We start from the raw sequence: 25,059 nt of genomic DNA on the forward strand, positions 1-25,059 counted from the left end.
CACCACCATCATCACAGGAACAGCAGGTAAAGCTCATATAGCGCGTCCTACGTACCAGGCTATGTTCAAATGCTTTATGCCCGCTACCTCATTTAATTCTCACACTATCTCTGTGAAGTAGATATTATTGTTATCTCTAGTATATAGACAAACAAATGGAGTTGAGTACCTTGCCCAGGCTCCACAGACAGGATCTGAAACCATGACGTCTGTCTCCAAAGTCCTTGCTTTAACCACTGTGCCCAACTGCATACTGAGTGCCTATTCCTCCTCTCGGAGCAGAGAGCTACAGGTAGCAATAACCGCTTGCAGAACACAGTGTGAGAAATGGGCCTACCAAACCTGGGCTCTGGTCCCAACTCATGCAACACCCCTGCCTCCTCAGGCCTCCATTTTCCCAACTGTAAACCAAGGAGGTGAATGAACATCTGAATGATCTCCAAGCTCCCTCAGGCCACCACTGCATGTGACTGGCCAGCCCCTCCAGATTTCAAAGCCTCCAGAAATCTCCGCATGGTCCTCCTGGGGAAGCTGGTGGGGGATCTGATGGCCCGTGGGGGAACACTCCAGCAGGCTCCATTAATTCTGACTGATGCCTGTCCTCAGTGGGGAGAAAACCTCAGGGCAAGTGGGACAGTGTCCACTCAGGTCCCCCAAAACCTTCACGGAGGGTTTAGGGAGTGAGTGGCCAAATGATGTCCTCTCAGTTCTTGACCACTAGTCTCCATACTGTTGTTTTTTTTTTTTAACATTTTACTTTATAATTTATTTCAGAGAGAGAGAGAGAGAGCACATGAGCAGGGGGAGGAGCAGAGGGACAAGCAGACTCCCTGTGGAGCAGGGAACCCGATGTGGGGCTCGATCCTAGGACCCTGAGATTGTGACCCGAGCCGAAGGCAGATGCTTCACTGACTGAGCCGCCCAGGCGCCCCATTCCCCATACTGTTAACAGGGCAACTCCACAGGTACCGACTTACCATCATTTGACCCTGTTGATTAAGAATTTCTACAGATACATAATTTCAGCTCATGCAGCCTGACCCAGATCCAGAGCTCCTTGAGGGGAAGGGCAAGGTTGTGCTATCATTATAATTTCTGAGGCAGGCAGCACTGAACCATCTTCAAGGGTCTTCACCACTGAAGATGTCATCCAACGAGTCTGTTCACACTACCTCTCACAGCCTGAAGCCACGGTGGGAGGTGGTGAGAACAGATGACAGAGACGGTGGCAATGACAGAGACAACAGAACCATCATCTACTGTATCCTGAGTGCCTACTGTGAGCTGGGCACCGTGATGGGCAGGACTTCATTCCATCTTCAGGACGGCTTATGGCGGGGGGTATCTTAGGCCCATATAACACAAGAAGAAACTGAGGCTCAGGAGGGCAAATGACCACCTAGACTTTCACATTGGAGGAGGGCTGCAACCCAGACTCCCATCCAGAGGCCGGGCCTGTTCTTGCTTTCCTCTCCCATTAGACAGGGTGGAGAGAACACCATGACAAGAGTGGGTCCTCACATGGCACCAGCCTGCCACTTCCCTGCCGCCCGCACAGCCCCTCCGTGGGCAGCTTCTATCTATGTGGCTCCTCATCTCCTGGGAACCCCAGTCTGGGCAAAAGACAGCCAACTCAGACGAAACATTTTCTGCACACCTATGCTCATGCCAGGCTCTGCCCCCGGAGCGGGGAAGATGGGGACAAGCCTGAAAGGCAATCTGGGGGCTCACTGTGAGCCCAAGTTGGACAACTTCCATGTGGTGGGCCCCAATGCTGAGCCCATGGCCAGCCCCCAATAAATGAGCTCACTGTTCAACAGGACAGCACGACACATAATTATAATCCAAAGGCGGAAGTGCTCTGATGGGGGCGTCTGGGCGGCAGTAGGTTAAGTGTCTGACTCCTGGTTTCTGCTCAGGTCGTGATCTCGGTGTCATGAGCTCAAGCCCCACGTCAGGGTCTGCTTGGCACCAAGTCTGCTTGAGATTCTCTATCCCTCTCCCTCTGCCCCTTCCACTTGTGCTCTCCCTCTGCAATAAAAAAATAAATCTTTTTTTAAAAAAAGAAGTGCTGGGCGCCTGGGTGGCTCAGTCGTTAAGTGTCTGCCTTCGGCTCAGGTCATGATTCCAGGGTCCTGGGATCGAGCCCCGCATCGGGCTCCCTGCTCCGCAGGAAGCCTGCTTCTCCCTCTCCCACTCCCCCTGCTTGTGTTCCCTCTCTCGCTGTGTCTCTCTCTGTCAAATAAATAAATAAAATCTTTAAAAAATAAAAATTAAAAAAAATTAAAAAGGAGTGCTATCATGGGGGGTGCCTGGGTGGGGCAGTCAGTTAAGCGTCTGACTCTTGGTTTTGGCTCAGGTCAGGTCATTATCTCAGGGTCATAAGATCAAGCCCTCTCGTCTGGCTCTGCGCTCAGCATGGAGTCTGCTTGAAATTCTCTCTCCCTCTGCTCCCCCTAAAGAATCTTTAAAAAAACAAAAAGAAGTGCTACGATGGAGAAAAGCACTTAATGTGGCTTTGTGTGGGTGTGTATATGTGTAATCGTGTAGAAGCAGAGGTATCAGGGAAGGCTTCCCAGAGGAGGCAAATCTAAAGCCTGATTAGGAACTGGCCAGGACACAAAGGGTGGAAAAGGGGCTCCCGGTAGGGGGTAAGACCTGAGCTGGGGCTCAGAGACATGGCGCGGCCTCGTGTGGGGGTGTGTGGCCAGGACACGAGGGCTATTCAGGGTTTCAGGAGGTGAGGGGCAGAGGCCATGACAAGAGGACACAGACTAGCAAGACATAGAGGGCCCTGGCAGTTCCAGAAGCACATTTACAAGCCTCCTCCTCTCCCAACCTTATACTGAGCCAGCAAGTCTAACTCCCAACCTGGGCTCAGGCAGAGTGGAGAGCTAAAGCTGGACTCCGAAGGGCTTCAGGGAGACAGGCAGGACATAAAGTGTGGGCCTCCAGGTCCGGGGACAGCAGGACGGAAACCCAAGGAGCTGGGCTAGAGAAGGAACAGGCTGGGTCAGGGGCTTGGACAAGCAGAGAGAGAGGGTTGCCCTCGGTCCTCCCTTGCCAGAGCACTGGGACTGGAGCAGGGAGAAGAGGGTCAGAAAACCGTCACGTTAGAGCCCACACATGCCACATGGATCCTCCAGGCCCTGCCAGCAGGGGGCTAGCCCATGCCACCAGGCTTTTTGCTCATGACCTCTACCTGTCTCCAGCCTGGCCTCCTTCCAGAGGTCTGTGGGTAGGTGCCAGCTCTGCACTCAGGCTTCTGGGCCCCAAGCAAGGCCAGAGATGTGGCCAAACCAGGCACGATCCAGGCCGTTGCCATTTGCCCAGCACTCAGCCTTAAGGAGATGCCCAACAAGTGAGATGGACGAATCATGTCAGCACCCCAAGGAGGCCTAGCTGCATCTCCTACAAAGCTCCAGCTCCTACAAAGCCTTACACAGAAGGGATGGGCACCCATCGTACTCTCATGGGTCGCTTTCCTAATACGAGTCTCACGCTTTGCAAAAGTAAGTTGGCAAAACGTGGGGAGAAGCAATCGAGATGCTAGGGAGCCGTGGGGTGGAAATTCAGGTCCTGGGGTTTAGTACTCGTCATGCCCTGCAGAACCTGGGGTCTTATTTCTCTCGGAGCCTTAACTTTCCTCATCTGTAAAGTGGGGAGAGACAGGGAGGATTTGGATCAACGATTCTCAGCCGGGTGTGCACACGGGTCATGGAGAGAGAGGTTTCCAGCTCCCTGATGATGGGCTTCCCCAGAACCACATAGAATGGCCACACAGCCCCTCCCCGACAGATGCTCCCATGAGTTCCATCCAGTTTGGAGAGTCCTGGCTCCAAAGACAGCCAAGGCTACTCTTCTCTCTCTGACTTCCAGCTTGCCAGGAAGGCAGTTTCCAGTGCCAAACAGTCACACCAAAACCCCAGGTGCAGGGAAGAAAGGCCGGACAGACAGACGGACACGGCACAAATCTATGTCTTTTCCCAAGCTCTCGTACCTGAGCCAGCCCACAAACGCTGTGGCTGGCCACTAAGCAGGTCCTTTGGGGAAGCTAAGGCCACACGGGGTGATGTGGGTGGTTTCGAAGTTAGGAACCTGGGGAGAGGGTTACCCCAGGCCTGTACCCCACACATATCCCATCAGGGACAGACGGAAGAACATATCATTCAACACTTCATCTCATTTAAGACAAAACGAAACAAAAGTTTCAATCCCAGCACAAGTTAAGTCCCCTTTGACTCCAAATTCCTCCCTCCGGGGAAGCAGCTCAAGTTCCCAAGAAGCCCCCGGCCTCCCTCCCAAGGCTGAGTGAGGCATGCCACGGGGCGGGCACTGACCACATACGGGGGCCGTGGCAGCCACGGGGTCTGGCTGGGAGGGCCGGGCTGGGCTCACCTTCACACTGCCTGCCTTCGCCTTTGTAGCCCGGCTTGCAGAGGCATTTGTAGGACTTGGGTGTGTTCTGGCAGATGGCATCGATGTGGCAGTCATCCGTGCCCTCCGAGCACTCGTCCACGTCGACTGGCCCTGGGGGGAGCGGAGAGGGGAAACCACTGGTGAGGTGTGGACCGGGCGGCAGGCAGTAATGGCTGGGGGCAGGGAGCTCCTTCTGCCCCCCCACCTCCCATCGACCGCTGGGGTAATTAACAGTAATAGCCATCACACGACAATCCGGCGTGACAAGTGGCGGCTGGTAGCATTTTGGGGGCAGCTACTCTGTGCCAGACACAATGCCACCTAAATGCGGGCTCCCATTTATTTTCATGACGGTCCCATTCAGTTGGTCTATTACCCCTGCTGGAGAGATGACAAAACCCGAGGCTTAGGAGCGCCGCTGGGAAAGCCTCTCTGTGTGTCTTGCTCTCCCCACAAGCACTGCTCCATCCCTCCTCCAGTCTCCTTATTCTAGAATTCAGAGCCAGAAGGGCCTTGGAGGAATTTAAATCTATCCCCTTGGGGTTTACGGTGGGGGGTGGGGCAGGGGCAGGAAACCAAGGCTAGAATGGAACGGTGAGCAGAGGCCAAGCCAGGAGGCCCAGAGGGGTGACCTGACCCCACTCAGCCCAAGGCTGTGGAAATGGAGGATTCTTCACCTAGCTTCCACACCCCTGCCTGTGGTGGCTAGCAGAGCAGGCACACCGGGCTCGTCCGTGGTTCTCACCTCCCCATCCTTTCTCCTCTCCACCTCAGACACCCAGCACCTGGCTCTCAGATCCCAACTTCCAAACTCAAGTTCAGTCTAGGTTTTGAGGGCTCCTGGCACTCCCCACCTCCCACCCCAACACACACATATACACCTTCAGTCTGGAATAGCTGTTGGCCAAAGTAATGCAAAATAGATCCTGTGTTTCTGTCTATACACCCATCTCTCTTTCTCTCTCACACACACACACAACACACACACAGCACAGAGCTCAAACCGGGAAAAGGACCCTCAGGACACAGGATAGCACAGCCAGAAGAACCTTAGTTATAATATGGGTTACAGATGAGAAAACTGAGGCCCAGAGAGGTCTGCTGTAGGTCAGTAGCTCATTAGGGGCCAAGACTGGAGTTCAGATCCAGAGCTTTCTATGGGCCATGTTACTTCCAGCTAGTCACGAATAAAATAAGGATGGTGGCAGATAGAGGGACCCAGAAGGGCCGCACAGGGAACCCTCAGCAGCTACCCTGAGTGCAGTCACCCAGGGGCAAGTCTGGGGAAGTCCTGGACTCCTCCCTTCATGACTCCAGTCTTCCCCTAGACTGTCGGGTTCCTGAGACTGTCCATTCTGAATTACTCCCCTGGCTGGCATCAGGGCTCTAAATCTGTGGGGGGCCTCTCTAAGAGAATAGAGCTCCTCTCTAAGTCTCTAAGGGCTCCAGCCTCCCCCAAAGGAAGAGAGGCATCAACAAGAAGCATAAGAGCAAAATTCCCTACACATGCACACACACACACACACACATGCACACACGCGCATGCAGGCACACCCAGCAGGTGGCGTCACTTCTCAGGGTGGTTGTATCTGCTCAGGTCAGCAGCCTGTCCTCTACAGCTGCCCAGGGGAAGGGGGAACGGGAGTCAGGAAGCAGTCAGAGTAGGAGGCCAGAGCCAGCCATCAGATGGCCAGGGGCCAGCAGGAACATCAGGCCAGCAGAACATCCCCTTCTGGGGAAGTGACAACACAGGGACCCCCATGCAGGGTTAGCACGGCCTCCAGGGCAGGAAGCCAGAGGCCAGGGAGGGCCAGTCTGCATCCTTCCAGTGGGGAGGCCTGGGGCCACTTCTGAGATAGGACCAGCAAGGGAAATGGACCACGGATACACATCCCAAGGGTCAGTGTACAGGAACGAGGGGAGGGAAACTGCCTGGTGTTCTGGAGCCCCTTTTGCCCCGTATCCCTAATCTCTGACCTAGGCAGGTATCCTCGTGGGGAGGGAAATGGATGAAGGTTAGCCACGGGACTCGTGGCGGGGGGGGGGGCGGCGAGACAACTCCCAACACATCTCCTAAACGTGACTTTAGGTGGGGGCTGGGGAGGACAGGAGCCACAGGCCATTTGTTCCCATGGTCTGCCCCTGCTCCCTGCCCAGGGCTGGGGACTCCCTCCAGAGGGCAGCCCAGCCCTTCCGTCGCTGCTTGCTTTGACTTTGGTTTGCGTCACAGCACAAGGCTTTCAGGGGGTGGGACACAGAGGAGGGACAGAGAGGTGGAGAGAGGCACATACAGAAACAGCCAAACAGGGGCGAAGGATCCTAAAGTCGGCGAGAGACACCTACAGACACGGTGGGGGCTGTGGGCCACAGGGCCCAGCCTCTGCGGGCTCCAACTGTGAAATAGTTTAAATGGCCTGGCATCCTTAGTCAGGGTGCGACTCCCAGGAATAGATTCCTGTGCCACCAAACACAGACTTCGGGGAGCCCAGCATGGCAGCGGGGGCGGGGGGAAGCCAAGGAGAGCAGAAGCAGGCAGGGTACCCCCCACCCCTCAAGGAGAGAGGGAGGAAGCTCCTCCAAAGCTGTGGGAGGAGACACTGTGCTTTCAGCTTTGTGGGAGCACCCCTACCAGACAACCAAGAGAGTGGGAGGGGAAGGAGAGGGCGCTGGGGAGTTCCCTGTGAAATCCTGCCCCCCCCCCCCAGCCTCTGCTGCCTGCCCCAACCCATGCCCCAAATGCTGCGGATCCCGGATCCCAGATCCCCCCATTTCCTCCTTCAGTGCCTCCTGCCTCCCTCTCCTGGGCCTCCTCCCTGAGGTCCCAAGTCTGGTCTCCCCTCCCTCTGGTTCCCATCCATCTCCTTCCCTCTGTGTCAGTCCCTCTGCAACCCCCCCCTTCCTGTCTGTCTGTCTGTCCATCGCTTTCCAACCATGTCCACTTCGGTCTTTCCCATCCGTCTGTCTTGCTCCCTCCCTATCCCCCACCCCCAGTCCTCTTGTCTCTTTCTCTCCTGTACCCTCGGCCTCCACCTCTCCTCCTCTCCCTTCCTTCCCATCCCTTAGTCCGTCCCTCACATCTCCCTTTATCTGTCTTTTTCCTTCCAGCTGCCTATTTGCCTCCTTCTCTCTCCCTTGGGTTTCCTCCTTCCCCTCCGGTCTTCTGGTCTCCTCCCTACTCTTCGTGTCTGTCTTTCTCTGGGATTCTTTCTGTGTCCTTTTGTGTGTTCCCTCCGTGCCTCTTTTTCTGTCCGTCCGTCCCTCTATCCACCACCTCCCCCATCCCCTTTCTCTCTAGGTCAGTCCTTTTCCCTGGCTCCCCTCCTCTCCGTCTCCCCTGTGGGCCTCCTTCCGCCCGCACGCCCCTCTCCCCTGGGGGAGCGCCCGTCGGGCTCCGGGGTCCCCACTCCCTCCCGCCTGCGCTCCGAGCGCCGGGGCTCCCCTCCGCCTGTCGTCGCGCTTTCTTTCTTCCTCCCGCCCTCGCACTCCCTCCCCCGGGGGCCCCAGCCCGTCCCGCCCCTGCTGCGGCCCCGCCGGGCTCCCGGAGCCCCCGGGCCGCGGAGCTTCGGGGAGGGGGCGCCCGGCGTCGGCCCCAGAAGTTACTTTGCAAAGAGGCGGGGCGGGGCGCGGGGCCGCGCGGGCTGCAGCCCCCTCGACGGTGCGGGGCGGGGGCCCACCCGGGACCCCGCCGCCGCCCTGAGCCCGCCGCCGGCCCGCTCGGGGCTTACCTGGGAGCCCGCTGCCCCCCGCCAGCCGCCCGCGCGCGCCCAGGGCGAGCAGCACGCACAAGTGCCAGCGCACGGCCGCCGCGCCCATGCTCGCTGCGAGCCTGGCCGGGCCGGCCGGGCGTGCGGGCGTGCGGGGCGCGGGGACCCCTCCGACCGGCCGCTCGGCGAGCGCTCCTCGCTGCTGGCTCCTCGGCCACCGCTCGGGCTCCCAGCCACCGAGCCGGCGCGGCTGACGAGCTGACAGCCGTGTGCTCATTGGCCCGCGGCTGCCGGAGGCGGGGCTATGCGCGCGGCCGGCCAATGGGCGCCGGCCGCCGGCCCGCGGGGGGGAGGGGCGGGCGTCGGGGGCGCCCCCTCCCCTCGGGGCGGGCGGCAGGTTGTGGGGTGGGGGCCGGGGCCCGCTCCGGTGGCCGCGGGGTGCACAGTCTCCGCCGGGCTGGGGCTCGCTCGGAGGCTGCTCCCTTCCCCGGCCCCTGCCTCCACCCCCCCCCATGCCCTAGTCGTCGAGGGTGACCGTCCCTCCGGGGGCAGCCCTCCCATCTCCCCAACACGCACACTCTAGGGAGTGGAGGGAGCCTGCCGAGCGGCCCTCGGAGGTGGAGAAAGGCCCGGAGACATCCATTTGCAGTGAAAGAAATGGGAACGCTCAAAGCAGAATTGTGCACTCGTCCAGTCGGGAAATGTTTATTGAGGACCTACTGTGCGCCCAGCGAGGGCAATGCAGCGGTGAACGAAAGGAAAAAAATTATGAGGATCGATTAAAAATAGACGTTCAAAACAAATGAACTTTTTTTTACCGCTCCCCAAAGGACAATGGCTCATAAGTGTGCTTGTCATAGGACAGCTGCAGGATCCGCATCTGGAAAGCTCCCTGATGGACAATGCCACTTTGCAGGCAGTCCCTGCCGGTGGCGCAGCCCATCTGTGCGTTGACCCCTTAGCCTGCCCACTTTGATGCCCTGAGTATTCAGGGCCTGGGGCCTCCGCAGTGACAGGCCCCGGGCAGGCAGTTGATGGGCTGGGGGCTGGAGGAATCATCACTGTCCTTCCACCCAAGCACCACTCAGGCCTGGCCTGGGAAATACACCTGACACTTGGTGGCCTTTGGGGCTGGACCCAGACCCCGGTCCGGGAGGCACAGCTGGAAATAAATGGCCCCTCTCAGCCCCAGGCAGGACGCTTTAAGGGAAGAAAGTTCAGCAAACCCCAAGGCCCATCTCCTTGACAACCACCAATAAGAGCTCCTTTTTTCTTCTCCTGCTCTCCAGGCCCGACTCAAAGACAAGACCTTCCTCTTTTTGTCCACTCTGCCCGCCTGGGTCTGCGCCTAGCTTTCCTTTCCATACCAGCTCCCATCCCTGCCCCCAACACACACACACACACACACACACACACACACACACACACACCCCTCCCAACACACCCCTCCCAACACACACCCTCAGGCATACAGACACACTCAAACACATCCTCACAGACACACATTCCTGCATACACACTCACATGGTCTTCTGTAGACAATCACTGCAATTCTGAAAAGTTAAATCTGTGTCCAGCCACCCTCACTCCCAACCTGACTTCCTATCACAAATAGCTCGTGACACTGGCCTGGTGGCTGAGGCAAAGGGTCCCCAACTTGGGGGACCAGAAAGGGCCAGCTATGGCTGTCCAGGAATAAGAGGGGAGGGAGGTGCTGCTCTCTGCCTCCTCCAAGCCTTAGCCTTGTCACTCCAGACATATCCTTCTGCATGGTCACTCCTAGCTGGTAGCTTAATTTCGGGGACCCCCTTATCTTTATAGGCTTTATTTTGTCCTCCTCCCAGTTGTGTGGTTTTGGTTTCTGGGGGAGAAAGCTCCCTTAGAAACACACATTGTCTCGGGCATCAGTGACAAGGGCAAGTGATGTGAGTTTGAGGGCGAGGTCCTTTTGTGGGGCCTCTAACTGACCAGAAACAACGTCTTTTAAAGTGCCTCTTCAGGGGCGCCTGGGTGGCTCAGGCGTTAAGCGTCTGCCTTCAGCTCAGGTCATGATCCCAGCGTCCTGGGATCAAGCCCCACATTGGGCTCCCTGCTTGGCAGGAAGCCTGCTTCTCCCTCTTTCTCTCCCCCTGCTTGTGTTCCCTCTCGCTATATGTCTCTCTGTCAAATAAATAAATAAATAAAATCTTTTTTTAAAAAAGTGCTTGTTCATCAGGGGCACCTCGCTCCTGGCCAGGTGCCTTCCAAGCTTGATGGCAGCAGGCTCAGTCCCTCTAGATCAAGGAGGGAATGGATGCAGTGTGATAGCTGTTTAGACTGTGACCCCCATAATCTGGGGGCAGCTCTCACTCATATCAAGTTCTTGTCCCCAGCCTGCCCCCTGTAACGTGGGCAGAGGGACAAAACATGGCTCCTTCCGGGAGGAGACTGTGGTCTGTGCAGAGGAGCCAGGGAGCAGGGGACGGGAATGGAGAAGAGACACACGTGTAAGTCTCCGCGAATGTGCTGAAGGCCGTGGCAGAGAAACAGGTGGTTACATCTGCTCCTGGGCTGGCATCCTAGGGCCATTTCCTATCACAAATAGCTCGTGACACTGGCCTGGTGGCTGAGGCAAAGGGTCCCCAACTTGGGGGACCAGAAAGGGCCAGCTATGGCTGTCCAGGAATAAGAGGGGAGGGAGGTGCTGCTCTCTGCCTCCTCCAAGCCTTAGCCTTGTCACTCCAGACATATCCTTCTGCATGGTCACTAGGGAGGCATCCTAGACCCTAGAGTTGGGCACAAAATATGAGAAGGAGATTTTCCTGATGGTCGAGAGAATGTGCCAAGGTCCACTGAAGAAGGTGGGGACCAAGGAGTGAGTGTTCTCGAAATACCTTGCAAACTCTAAAGCACTGCACATGTGTGATGGTGACATGGTGGAGAGCTGCCCACAGAGACAGCGGCATCTGTGTGGTGGACCTGGCTGGCCGGGTGAGAACACGTATGCCTGGACTCCAGCCAGGGGCATCTCGGAGCCTCTGGAAACTGAGCTAGGAGAGTGGAGGCTCAGGGATGATTCCCACAGTCACTTTGGGAGGGAACACTCCATAGCTCCCCATCACCTTCCAAGCAAGCCCTGAACGCTTTGTGCAGCTAACAAGGCAACTGTAGCAGTCCCAGCCTTGTGTAACCACAGGCCCCCACAGACATCCTGCTCTCACACCCCTGAACCTTTGCCTCTGCCGGAAGCACCCTTCACGTCCTTCTTCACAGAGCTCACCCCTTCTCTGCACACACCCTCAACTCCTGTCCCATAGCTGGGTGTAGGGCCTCCTCTGGGCTCCTGCACACCTGGGGGCTGTCCCATCCCAGTCAGGCTCACCTTGGGTTTCACGTCTGCCTCTTCCCAAACTGGGGTTCCTGAAGGCGGGGCTCACCCCCATCTGCATCTGGGATCACAGCCCCCCGCTTGGGCCTAAGAAATTATTGTTGAACGAATGAACAAAGAAACAAGACAGGGGGCGCCTGGGTGGCTCAGTTGGTTAAGCGACTGCCTTCGGCTCAGGTCGTGATCCTGGAGTCCCGGGATCGAGCCCCGCATCGGGCTCCCTGCTCAGCGGGAAGCCTGCTTCTCCCTCTCCCGCTCCCCCTGCTTGTGTTCCCTCTCTCGCTGTGTCTCTTTCTGTCAAATAAATAAAATCTTTAAAAAAAAAAAAAAAAAGAAAGAAACAAGACAGACATCATTTAACCAAGAATTCACATCGCTCCAGGGAGTGGATAAAGATTTTTTGGCTATTTGATGGGGTTTGGGGGGAGTGAATCCAGCTGCCCACGCCCTCCTGGCCACCCGCATCCTCTCTGCCAGGTGGGGAAGCTGGGCAGGGGGGCGCCCTCCTCCGGGGCCCTTTGGCTCCCCCTGGTGACACCTCATAGATGTCCCAGGAAGAGAGAAGGCAGAGGAGGCTTCCTTCCAGCGCACACACAGCCCCTGCCCCCAGGGTGTTCCGGCTGACTCCAGTCCTCAGCAAAAGAATACCTTACTTTAAAAAGAAAACTTCCTCAAGAAGAAGTCTCTTGATTAATAACAGTTGTGAAAGCTCTTTGAGAAAATAAAGTTCTCTGTGAGCATAAAATGTCATTCCAAGACTTTAGAAGCTTTGTTGTTCTTTCTTATTAAAAATAAGGGGTTTCATAATCCCCCCTCATGTTGCACACTTTCTTTTAATAAAGGGAAAGGGGGGAGGGGCAGCAGGAGAGAGAGAGAGAAAATCTTAAGCAGGCTCCACACCCAGCGCCGAGCCTGATGCAGGGCTCGATCTCATAACCCTGAGACTGAGACCTGAGCTGAAATCAAGAGTCAAACGCTTAACCGACTGACCCACCCAGGTGCCCCCATGTTGCACACTTCTTCAGACCTTTGAGGGGAATCTCTTTTGCAATCGCTCCATGACCTTGGGCCCCACAAGTTGGGTTTCTTGGCTCAAGCCCCCAGCTGTCAAATGAGGGTCTCAGTCCCCAGGACCTTGGGCATCTCCAGCTCATGGTCCAGAGACTCCCCTGAAATAACCCACCTGAGTTTGGGCACACAGCATATCCTGTCCTCCCTGCTGCTTCCTCCCCCATGTGTTACAATAGCTACCGTGTATCTAGTGTCCCTGAGTACCTGGCACGGTGCTCAATGTCTTGTGCACTGTGTCATTTCATCCTGACAGGCTGAGACTACCACCACCCCCACTCTACACCTAAGAAAACAGAGACTCAGGCCACTTCTCTGGGACCACAGAGCTAGCAAATGTTGAGGCGGAATCTGAACTGAGGTCTGCATGACTCTCGATGACACACTCTTAACGACTACCTGTTAATAAAACCCTCTCAAAGGCTCAAAGGGCATTAGGGTACTCCTCTCTATAAGGCACAAAGTTTTACTTTTTTGGCTTTGATATTGAGAAAAGTGGTTTTTACATAGTGGCCAGACAGACTGTAACAGTTCCTAATTCATGGGGCTGAACTTTATGCTCTCTCATCTTTCTAACAGGCGCAAAAAATATTTTCCCCATGTAGGATAGCGGTACTTCATTTTTGGGAAGGGGTTGAGTAGAAGTGGAAAGTGAGGGATCATATGATTCACCTGCACACCCCACACCCCATGCAAATGAATCCTAGAGGTGGCCCAGCCCACACTCCTCATTTTAGATATGGGGAAACTGAGGCCCAGCCTCACAGATCTGCCACCCCCTCAGGCCCCTCTAACCCCATTGCCCAGGTCACGTCCCCTCAGGGCTCCCTGCCTCTGGAGTAGCACCTCTCTCTTCTCTCCTCACCACCCACACCAAGCCTTGTCAGCTCTATATTCGTGACCTCTCACCTCTACCCCTTCAGACACTGGCTTTGTTGAGACAACACCAGCTCTCACCCGAGTGACTCCACAGAGGCTCAAACTCATCCCTCCAGGCTGGCCCAGAATCAGCTTTCCAAAGGCTGACCTGACCTCTCCACTCCTTGTGCCTACAGAACAAAATCCACTGAAGACCCCAGGAGATGGGGCCCTGCAGACCTGTTCATCCTCAACCCCCTGCCTGGTAGACTCCCATGCTTCCTCTTCACTCCATGATGCCTCACACCTCTGAGCTGCAGCCTGCTCCCTTCCCTCCTCTCCCAATGCCCTTCCCATCCATGTGTTTGGCAGACCCAGACTCAATGCTTGGCTCACATGCCCTGTCTTCAGAGCTGCCCTGTTTGGCTCGGGGTTTTGGGGAGTGAACCCAGCTGCCCACTTTCTCCTGGCCTTCTCATCCTCTGTGCCCCATAGGGAAGCTGGACTGGCCAGTCAGACCCCTGTCCTCAGGGGCTCAGAGTGGGTGATCTGGGACCTTTTGGCCCTCCATGATCCCCCACCATGGGTACTGGTTCAACTTTGAAACCTGGACCTTATTGGTTAATAGATCTGTCTCCTCCTTAGGTCAAGATGAGCAGGTTAGTTAGACTTCCCGTCATCTAGTATCCTTTCCAGACCCCAAGGCCCAGTAGTGAACAGGTGGCTCAGGATGGGCCTTTCCTTGCATCCCATGCCCCCAAGCACGTAATTGGTCTGGGTAAGGATTTGTGACTAAGCCAATCAGATGCCTTCCCTGGGAGTCTCTAAATGGGCTGGTGGGTGTGACTGCTTCCTATGCAGGCATGGAGCAGTAAGGGTGGGTGTGTCCAGAGCTGCCGGTCATGTGGTTCTGCCACGGTGTAGACAGCTGGCCTGAGAGAATGGATCCACCGGTTGGAGAGAAGCAGAGGGGAGAGATGAGGAGGGAAAGAGAAGAGAGAGAGCAGAGAAGGAGAGGGGAGGGGAAAGGAGGGACCTGACAGTGTTGAGGCCCTGGTTGAGTCATCCCTTCTGCTCTTAAGACAATTATGTTGGTTTCTGTCTCTTGAAACCAAAGAGTCCTGCTTAATCAATGCATGGGGTTGGGGGTGTCTCCATGAACTGACACCATTGACAAATGACACATCCAGGCCTTGTTCTGAACACTTGGCATATATTAATTCATGTAATTCCACAATCACCAGATGAGGTAGGTGCTATTATCCTCATTTATGGGTGTGGAGTATAACCCAGAGAGGTTCAGTGACTTGCCCAAGGCCACTCAGGAATGAATTAATGAATAAATGAATGAATGGGAAATGTTGCCCTTGGTCACCCAGCCAATCAGAGTCAGGATGAGAGGAAGCTGTGGGCTCCTGATTTCTTTTTCCAGAGTCCCTTGACCCTCCCTCTGACCTGCAGTCTTAGATGATCAGCAGTGGAGTAGAGGGCAAGAGCAGAGGGTTGGCAGATCAGGACCTGAATCCATGCACTGTCACCTATTTGCCGTGTGGCCTTGGACAAGCCATAGCAGCTCTGTGACTCAGGATCTTCATTAGTAAAACCAAGAATACTTGAGAATCTCCTAAGATCACACTTGTAAAGTCCCGGGTACAGAGTCAGCATTGAACACACGGTGGCCAGGTAGTCCAGTCATGCAAAGGATGTTTACTGAGCACCTGCTTTGTGCCAGACACTGTTCTAGGTCTTGGGGATATAGCAGTGAGCTGGTCAGGCTGGATTCCTGCCCTCCTGGAGCTCACGATCCATTTGAGGGAGGCAGACAACAAGAAACCAGAAACTAAAAAAGCCTAAGATAGTGATGAGGGCTATGCGGGGGGCTGAGGCCTGGCGGTGGGATACACTGACAGTGGGGTGGGGGCACTGTAGGTGGAGGGCAGTCAATGAAGCTCTTTCCCAGGAGGTGATACTTGGACCAGGACCTGAATCTCAAAAGGAGCCACCATGCCAAGATGAGAAGTCTGGCTCAGAGAGTCATGGAGTGGACTTGATCTTTAAATTCTGTTAGAATTCTTTTTTTTTTTTTAACTAGAGCGGAGCCTGTTCTGAGTCCCCCACCAGGATGACCTGTGCTGCCAACAATATTTAAACAGCATTGTGTGACAGACGTGGGCTTGGGTGTGCTTCACATTCGGGCATGAGTATGTTCTCATCCCATGCCCTGCAAATGCTGATTTGTGCAAGAACACCTTTTACCTAAAATGCACACTTTTTCCATATTAAAAGCTCTCTCTGCTCAACACAGGCAAGACCCAGGGAGGATGACAATGAATCTTTTCCTAGATTCCTTCCAGTCTTTTTTCTGTGAGTGTATACATTTAAAAAATAAAATTAAGATCATGGTACACATACAGCATATTTTTCCGACCTCTGTGTTTATCTCTTTTAAATTTGTATTCAAATTATTTTTATACAGGCATACTTCATGTAAAAGAAAATGCACCAGTTTAAGTGCATGGTTTGTTGAGTTAAAATTTTTTTGTAGTAAAATATACATAACAAAATTTCCCATTTTGACCATTTTTAAGTGTATAGTTCAGTGACAGTAAGTACATTTACGTTGTTGTGCGATCCTCACCACCATCTGTCTCCAGAAATTTTTCATCTTCCCAAACCCTGTCCCCATTAAACACTAACTCTGCATTCTCCCCTTTCGCCGGAACTTGGCACCCACCATTCTAATTTCTGTCTCTACGATTTTGGTGCCTCATATAAATGGAATCATACAATATTGGTCCTTTGGTGTCTGGCTTATTTTACTTAGCATAATTTTTCTTTTTTAAAAAATTTATTTATTTGACAGAGAAAGAGAGATAGCGAGAGCAGGAACACAAGGAGGGGGAGTGGGAGAGGGCGCAGCAGGCTTCCCGCCGAGCAGGGAGCCCGATGCGGGGCTCGATCCCAGGACCCTGGGACCATGACCCGAGCCGAAGGCAGACGCCCAACGACTGAGCCACCCAGGCGCCCCTAGCATAATTTTTCAAGATTCATCCGTGTTGTATCATGATCAGAATTTTACTCGTTTTTAAGGCCAAAATGATTTTTTTTTTCTGAGTATATAGCATATTTTGTTTATCTGTTCAAACAAAATGTGGATGGACTTTTGGGATGTTTCCACCTTTAACTGCCTTGAATGATGCTGCTACGAACATGAGTGTGCAAATATTGGTTTGAGTCCCTGTTTTCAATCCTTTTGGGGTATATACACCTAGGAGTGGAATTGCTGGATCATATGGGAATTCTACGTTTAAAGATGTAATTTATTTATTTGATAGCTTATTTGACAGAGAGAGAGAGAGCACAAGCAGGTAGAGGGAGAGGGAGACGCAGGCTCCCCGCTGAGCAGAGAGCCCGAAGTGGGGCGCGGGGCTTGATCCCAGGACCCCGAGACCATGACCTGAGCCGAAGGCAGACGCTTACCGACTGAGCCACCCAGGCGCCCCGGGAATTCTATATTTAATTTTTGAGAAACTGCCATAATGTTCCGCAGATGCTGCACTATTCAGTGAGTTTTGACGAATGTACACACCTGTGTAATTTCCATCACAATCAAAATAAAGAACATTTACCATATTCCCCAAATCTCCACTTGCCCTTCCCATCAATTACCCTAACCCTCTGAACTCAGGCAAACACGGGTCTGATGTCTTGGACTACGGATCAAATTCACCTGTTTTAGAACTTTGTAAAAATGGCATCATGCATAATGAGCCAGTCTCTCCTCTGACTTCTTTTGCTCAGTGTGCTTTTCGAGTTTCATTCCACACACAGGGCTTTACAACCTGTTTTCTCTCATTTCATTCAGAACCATGAGCATTAAATCTTATTTTAAAATGGAATTTTAAAAACTGGCTATATAGCATTTCGTTGCAAGGATGCACCATAACTTACTTAACCAGTCTAAGCTGATTCTAATTTTTTGCTGTTATAAACAATACTGAGCGGAGCATCCCTGTACCTAAATCTTTGCCTGTCTCTGATCATCTCTTCGAAATAAACCTGGAGGTGGTATAACTGGGTGGAAGGGAGTCAACAGGTTTTGTCTCCTTACATGTATTGCCAAACTGCTTCTCAGAAAGGTGTTAACATGACCTGTAAGTGTCACCTCCTCAGTGTTTCTTGAACTTGTGGACCCCTCTCCATATTCTCAATCTCCTCTGCCTGTTGGGGTCACTGCCCGGCACTCTTCCCGGGGCTGCTGCCCAAGATGCTACCTGCCTGAGTTGCAAGCAACCCTCAAACCCCAAGACCATACAGTCCTCCAAGGACGCAGAACCATCAGGAAGCCAGGCAAGGGCCTCACAGCTTCAGACAGAGGAGAAGCGTTAATACTTGTGCAGAGCGAGGACCCCATGAGTGAATTAGGGGTCACTAGTCCCCTTCCCTGCCTTCTGACGCCAGTGCCCAGCAAGTGGTCTAGCAGAGGAGGCGCAGAGAGTAGGAACGGCTCTGGAATCCCCTCAAACGTTTTCTTTGGGCTGGCTGGTGATTGTATACCAGTGCCTCCTGATGTAGAATCAGGAGGCACTGATGCTGGTCAGCGACATCCCAGGGTGGGTCTCCTAGGGTCCAAAAAGAAGTCAAGGGCTCTGGGTCCAGAGACCCATGGTGGCTTTCCCACCCTCGGGGCCCTTGCCCTGGGTGGCTATTTAATGGCAGATGCCAGCCCTTCTCGGGTCCCAGGCCTGGTCTAGTTCAAGAATGTCCCTAACACAAAGGAGGAGGGGCTTGTGTGACCATGATAAAGGTCTCCCACAGCCTCCCACGCCAGGCTGCAGATGGACGCGGCTCCCCGTGTACAATGAGCCATTATGGCATTCTTGCCTGGCAGTCTTATCTCTCAGGAATGTTGGGGGAGTGAAGAAAGCTGGCCTGAGAGGGCTTGACCAGGGGACCTGGGCTCTCTGGCTCTGCCCCCAAGGTCAGTTGAGCATTTTGGTAACTAGTCTCACAGGGCAGGCCATCCTGAGAGTGACAATGGGTGTTTGTGCGGGACTTTCCAGCTTACCAGACTCATTCACACCCATCATCTTGTTTGATCCTCATAGTCGAAGGCTGAGATCAGATGTTTTATATCCTCCATTTTGCAGATGGAGAAACCGAGTCCAAGAAAATTGAGCACCCCTCTCACCACGCCCTAGTCCCCAGCTGTGCTGGTCCTGCCTAAGTTGTTAGAGAGAAAAAAGAGGTACTCAGTGATGCTGGCGCCCCACAGAGATGGAGGAAGATGCCTTTCATTTGGAAAGAAAGGATGACGGAGGCTGGGGACACAGGAAGAGACGTGGTCCCTGCTCATGATGAGCTCAGGCTGGAGAGGGAGACTCGCACATGAATTTGACAGGAAGCAGCCACGACTCCAGCCAGAGGGCCCTGTTTCCCCAAATCTACCCTTGTTTCTCTTTGCTATCCTGCAGGTCTCCTGCAACGGGCCACATGAACTGGTTTTAGACCTGGGTGGACACAACTACGTAACTGGCTGTGTGCCCTCAAGGAAATTCCTTAGCCTCTCTGAACTTCGGCTTCACCATATGTGAAAGGAGAATGAAAAGCTCTCATCACAGGGGCTCAGTGAGGGAGAGACCAGATGACACATATAAAGTTCCTGGCATGGTTGTTGGCATACAGCTGGCACTCAATAAATACTGATATAAATTTTAGACAGGATAGGGTGCCAAGAAACAGATGTAAAGAAGAGTAGGGGGGATGCCAACCTGGGTGGGATGAAGAGCATGGGTTGCAGGCGACAAGCACGGCTTGAAAATGAGGAGCACAGTTGCAAGTGACAGAATGTGAGTCTCGATAACTTCAAGTACACGAGACCTGTTGCAACGAGGTGGGTACCTTTGGGGGGAAGAAAAAGGGACAACCTAAAACACAGACCTCAGAAAAAACAGGACAAGGCAGCTTAAGAGTTCAGGTAGCAGGAAAGAGGACCATGCTCTCCGGGCCCAAGATGAATCGGCTCCACAGATCTCTGTCCTTGTGTCAAGATTCAAGTTCCCAGGAGTGAGTCTAGCGGGTCAAGATAGGGTCCCCTGCCCACCTTGGCCAGGGTGGATTGGATGCCTTGCCTGACGGACCCACCAGACTGCAGGCTAGAGGAGGCTGGGGGTTTTCCAAAGGACGTGCCAGAGTCAGAAGGGGCACAGCAGATATCCACTCTAGGAGAGAAGTAAGAAGAAAAAAAACCCTCTGCCCAGAGCCTGCTATATGCCTCCTGGAGGGCTTTTGGGAAGAGGTGGCACTGACATTAGGCCTTGAAGAGCAGGGAGAATGCCATCCCCCAAGGGTGTCGGGGAGAGGAAAAGGGATGCTGTCCTCTGTCACCATACTCAGGAAGGACTTGCTGAAGGATGTCACCTCACTGGAGCCTGAGGGACAGTGGCATTTTTGGCTGTCCCTTTCCTGCCAAACCAGTAACTGGGCTTTAACTTCCTTTTTGAGTTTTTGGTACTGGATAATCAACCACAGAGCTTGGTGAGAAGAAAGTCACATCATCAAACCAGACTCTGAAACCACTGTGCTTTTTTGGGGGTGACATTCTGTTAGAGTGACATGCAATCAGCCATTCGACAAACATTTACCAAGCACCCACTGTTCTTGCTGAGCTGAGCGTAGCTGAGCTATGCTGAGCACTGCTCTTGGCACAGTTTCTGTCCTGCAGGAGTTTAGAGTTAGAGTCTAGTCAGGGATAGAAATAGTTACCTCTGAGAGAATCCCGTACAAGGTGCAGTTTTAAGGTAAAGGTGCAGTTTTAAGGTCAAAGCAGCAGGCCTGCTGGGATGGGGAAGAGGGCATGTGTGAGGGTAAAATTTCACAGAGGAGGTGAGTCGGGTTTTGTCAGATGAATAGGAGTTCAACAGGTGGCTGGTAGCTGAAGAGCTTTCCAAGTGGAGGAACGGTGCAAAACATCCTGAGAAACAGAGGCAGCTGCACATAGGTTCCTCGGGCCAAGAGGCAAAGGCATGGGCAAGGGAGGACACTCTGGTTCCTCAGGAGCTCCAGCTTTATCCTGAAGGTGGTGGGGGGCCAGGGGAGAGGGCTCTAGGCAAGGGAATGACCTGGAAAATTTGTGTTCTAGAAAGATCTCCCTGGCCTGGGTGGGACGCTATGAATAGGGTCAAGGCATTTGTTTAACCCTACCCTGAGTCTTCTTTGCAGGTGGTTCTCTCTGAGAGCAAAAGCCCGCTACTCTGGGGAGTCCAGGGTCAAATCCACTTGGGAACGACCTCACTTTATACACATCTTGTCCTCTTGGAGAATTGTCCCAGCTATGAGCCTTTATTAAGGGCTTTAGGAGATCCTGCAGCAGAGACGTCCTATGTCCTTGCTTGGTCCCGTGTGCTTCATATTGGTTTGACCACATTCCCTCACCTCCTTTATTTTAATCGTGAGGCACCTATTAAGCTTCTCTGGGACATTCTTTGAAGAACAGCCTAGACCCTTTTTGGCCACAAGGATTTGAAAAAACTGGTTTCAAGTAAACTTTGGGGTCCTCACCACTGTGGACCCGAGAACCTCTAGATCTCCAGTCATTCCTTGCCCTTTCATGACAGAAATCCCATTCTGGGGGCTCCATCTGAAACCAGAAAAAGGGCTGGAAGAATCTGGTAAAGGCTCGGGCTGGTCACCTTTCTTGCTGCAACCATTCACCCAATTCTCAATACCCCCAGCTGGTCACAACCTCCCTTCATTCCCAAAACACCCTTGCCACAGGTGTGACTATCCCCATTTCACAGATGGTGAAACAGGCCCAGGGAGGCTAAGTGACACTCCAAGGTGTTTCAGGGTAAAAACACTGCAAGGTGAGTACCTGGAAGCAAACATAGGAGGACACTTAAATTCTTCTTTAACTAACAGGGTAAAGAATTTGGAAATGTGAAGCCGGGTGCGGGGAAGGGAAGGAGCTCAGCCCCATCCCAAGCTTCCAGGTGGCCAAGAGAATGAATTCTTGAGGGACCGGAGTAAATGCGCAAAGGATGTGAATTGGCAATTTACGGGGGTGGGGGGGGTGGGGGGGGAGGAATTTCTAAAGCAGAGGGTACTGCTGGAGAAAAAGAAGTCTGGCTCCACTCCCATCAAAGGGGTCACCTGGGTCAAGGGGATTGGCAAAAAGACAAAGGTCAATAACACCCAGAGCTGAAGAGGTTTTTGGGAGACAGGCAGTCCAGGACACTGTTGCGGGAGGTAAATTGGAGCAGTACTTATGGAGGGCTTATCTGTCAAAACTTGAAAGTCTCCTTCCTCACCCCTAGGGTTGGGGGATTGACTGGGAGGGCGCACAAAGGAGACTTCTGGGGGTGCCAGAAATGTTCCATATCTTGGTCTGGGTGGGATTACGCAGATATATACCTGCATAAAATGTATGGAGTTGAATAGTGAAGATTAACCTATATAATGCAACTTCATCCACGTGTCGTATAAAAAAGGAAAAATAAAATAAAATGCAACAACTTTTGAGACAACAGTTGCCCACCCAGGAATCTACAGAGGTACTTGCTATAGACAAGGAAAACTGGAAAACAATCCAAACAGCTTTCAGCAGGGTAATGGCTGAGTCAATCATGACGGGGACACAACAGAATATTAATATGCAACCACTGAAGAGCTTCTGGAAAAAAACTTCCCGCTACATTGTGACAAAAGCAAGTTTAAAAACAGGATGGGTTTGTGAAGCTGTGTTTGCAAAAACACAACCAAAAATTGCTCTCTGCTCGTGTGCGCTGTATTTGTATAAAGAAGTCTCAAAAAGCTACATCTGAGTGTTAACATCAATTTCCTCCCTGAAGTGGGAGAGGAGGGTCCCGGTGGGAACTTTTACTTTCTACCGTGTACCCATAGTGTATCATGGACTAGTTTTGCCATCGGCATTCACTGCTTTGGCAATTAACAACAACAACAACAACAACAACAAAATCCGTAAAAATAAAATGAACCAATAGAGATTCCCAGCACATAGTAGGTGCTCCCTGAGCTTTTGCTGAAGACAGGGATTCAACTGTCTGTGGGCTCCAGTGCCTTGTCCCTCAGTCGGGGTCCACCGAGGGCCGGCCACCCATGATCCTGAGTCCCCCAAGGCCCCCCCCCCCCGCGGGGGGGCCTCTCAGGGGCTCGGATGTTGCTGGAATGAATACCATGGAAGGTGGAAGCTGGCGGCCACATTTTCCTGATGGGGGACTTGCTTTAAGGCCAGAGCTCTGTTTGGTTGGCTCCAATTTTTATTTGTGGGGAGATTAAGGGAAAATAAAAGGAAACATTTAAAGCAACCCGGCCCTCCTTTCTGTCCGCGGAGGGTGAATGCGGAGGGTGAATGGTGGGAGCCTCCTGTGGAGGCAGCTGCCTGCGGCATCGCGCCCCGGGGGGGTGGGGGGACAGCAGCAGACTCGGTGCCCGCGGTCCCCGCAGCTTCCGCGCCCTCCCCTCCCCGGCCGGCCCGAGACCACCCCCGCCCCCGCCCCGCCGAAGACTTTTTGAAGTTGATCAATGAAACATGTTTTATTTACGGGCCCATTGGTGCGCGGGGGCTCCGCGAGGCGAAGCCTTCATTGCTTGCAGCATAAAGGAAGAGTGGGCGGACTCTGGGCTGGGGGAGAAAGAAGGGAAAATCAGAGTTCCGTCGGCTCCCTGGAAAATAAAGGGGGAGAGAGGAGGAGGAGGAGGGTAGAAATTGTGGATTTGCTCAATAAAGAGCCCGCGGAGGGAGAGGTCCGCTCAATCCTCTTAGTCCAGACAATGTAGGGCCCGGGCCCGCGGATTCCACCTCGGGATGGAAGCGCCATGGGCTGTTTAAATTGCTACTTAGGTTTCCAGCTGTTTTACCAGTGATTTGCCCAACTTAATAGCTCTTTAAGGCTTTAAACAAGAAAATAGCTCTTCTCACGACTCAAAGGAGCGGCCCTGGTTAGTTCAGACGGCGCCCATTGTCTGAGGCTTAACCCTTCCCTGTGCCCAGTCCCCTCCCCCTCGTCCCAGACTTTGTCCGCGCGCTCGGAGACTATTTATCCTTTTAACATGCTGGTTTTCTGGGCCTCCGTCCAGAGGACTTCTAAATAAGTACTTATTTGAGGGGACTGCCTGTCTGCGGCCTTTGAGCATCCCCCAACAAATTCATAACAAATAGTAAGAATAATCATTAGGGCCAGAGCGCCTACTTAGTGAGCACCTACTATGGGCCAGGCCTTGGGTTCAACATTTTTCTTCATGCATCCCATTTCATTCTCAAACTTGTCTGCGGAGGAGGTGGGCACTCTGCTGTGACGGCCATCTTATGGATGGGGAAACCGAGGCACAGAGGAAGGAACCATGTAGAGGCATACAGCAAGGGCAGGGCTAGTCTGATTTCCAGGGTCCAGTCTCCTAACCGCCACCCTGCTGCCAGTTAGCCGTGGAAGCTTGGACTGGCCAGGGGAAGGTGGGGGTGAGGGGTCTGACCTCAAGCGCCTGTGTCCAGAACCTGCCTTTAACTGCATGAAACCAATTGTCCATCTACCACAATATGACTCTAATGTGCTAAAAACAGCGGTTGTTTCTCCCATCATAAAAATCACACACATACACTGTAAATGTGAGCTACCATCATCATCATCACTATCCCTGTTATCATTATGGAGATACTTCCAGAGAAGAGGGTTTGGGCGTGCTGTATTTCCTTTGGTCTTATTTTTCACGCATATATACATACCCAGAGTGACTGTAATTACACTACGCCCTACTTTGGATAGGTATGCTTTTATTTTTTTCTTGAAGAGTCACCAAGCCAGAAGGCTTTGGTGAAGGCTTGTCGATTTTCCCTGTCGATCCTATGTCCTTTGATTCTTAGACCAGATTACACACTGTAGATTATGTGCAAGGGCTTATAATCATGCAGAGGAAGTCTTTAGAGATGGACGGGAGAACTTTGCAGGTGAACAAAACACAGAGGAGGAAAAAGTACCAGATAAGGTGCATGTTCAAGGCATAGTTTTTTGGGAGTGGAGACTGTGTATCTGGCCAGACCATAGAAGGAGATGGGGTTGGAACCTGGAACCTCAAGGCTAGAACCAGTCCAAGGGTTTAGCTTTACTCCTGCAGGTAATGGGGAGCCATGGATGGTTTCTGAGCAAGGGCTGTGACCAGATCAATGCTGTATGGCCCACACCTGAGACCCCAAGAAAGGCAGCCCTGGGGTCCAGCCTGCCTCCTGGCAGAAAAAACCCACTTCTCCAACAGAGTGGAAATTGGCTTCCCAACCTTCCTTGGCCACAGCTGGGGAATGCGACCCAGGCTGGTCTTTGCTGGGCTGGGCCATGCTGGAGCCCCTCATGTGACTGTGTCTCTGGTATGTAGGAGAGAAGCATGCACAGAAATTGCCTCTCATCTGCCCCTGCCACTGCAGACTCTCGCAGGTAAGATCAATTCCTTGTCATTTGGTGAGTAGGTTTAAAAAGGGTCACTCTCGGGAATGCAAGCTGGTGCAGCCACTCTGGAAAACAGTATGGAGGTTCCTCAAAAAGTTGAAAATACCATATGATCCAGCAATTGCATTACTGGGTATTTACCCCAAAGATACAAATGTAGGGATCCGAAGGGGTATGTGCACCCCGA

General features: G+C 53.1%; 1 protein-coding gene across 2 annotated transcripts in view; it reads right to left on the reverse strand.

The window, feature by feature from the left end:
- The window catches only part of SCUBE1 (signal peptide, CUB domain and EGF like domain containing 1), a 140,866-nt gene extending 132,634 nt beyond the window's left edge, over positions 1-8,232 (reverse strand). For both annotated transcript variants that reach the window (XM_081822583.1, XM_081822582.1), the window contains exons 1-2: positions 8,145-8,232; positions 4,399-4,530 (exon numbers count right to left, since the gene is read on the reverse strand). In XM_081822583.1, coding sequence (XP_081678709.1) covers positions 4,399-4,530; positions 8,145-8,232 — 220 coding nt within the window. The remainder of the gene's footprint in view (positions 1-4,398; positions 4,531-8,144) is intronic.
- Between the last annotated feature and the right edge of the window lie 16,827 nt (positions 8,233-25,059).

This window comes from Leptonychotes weddellii, chromosome 5 (assembly GCF_054177405.1).
Source record: "Leptonychotes weddellii isolate Sample4059 chromosome 5, ASM5417740v2, whole genome shotgun sequence".
Classification (NCBI taxonomy): Eukaryota; Metazoa; Chordata; class Mammalia; order Carnivora; family Phocidae; genus Leptonychotes; species Leptonychotes weddellii.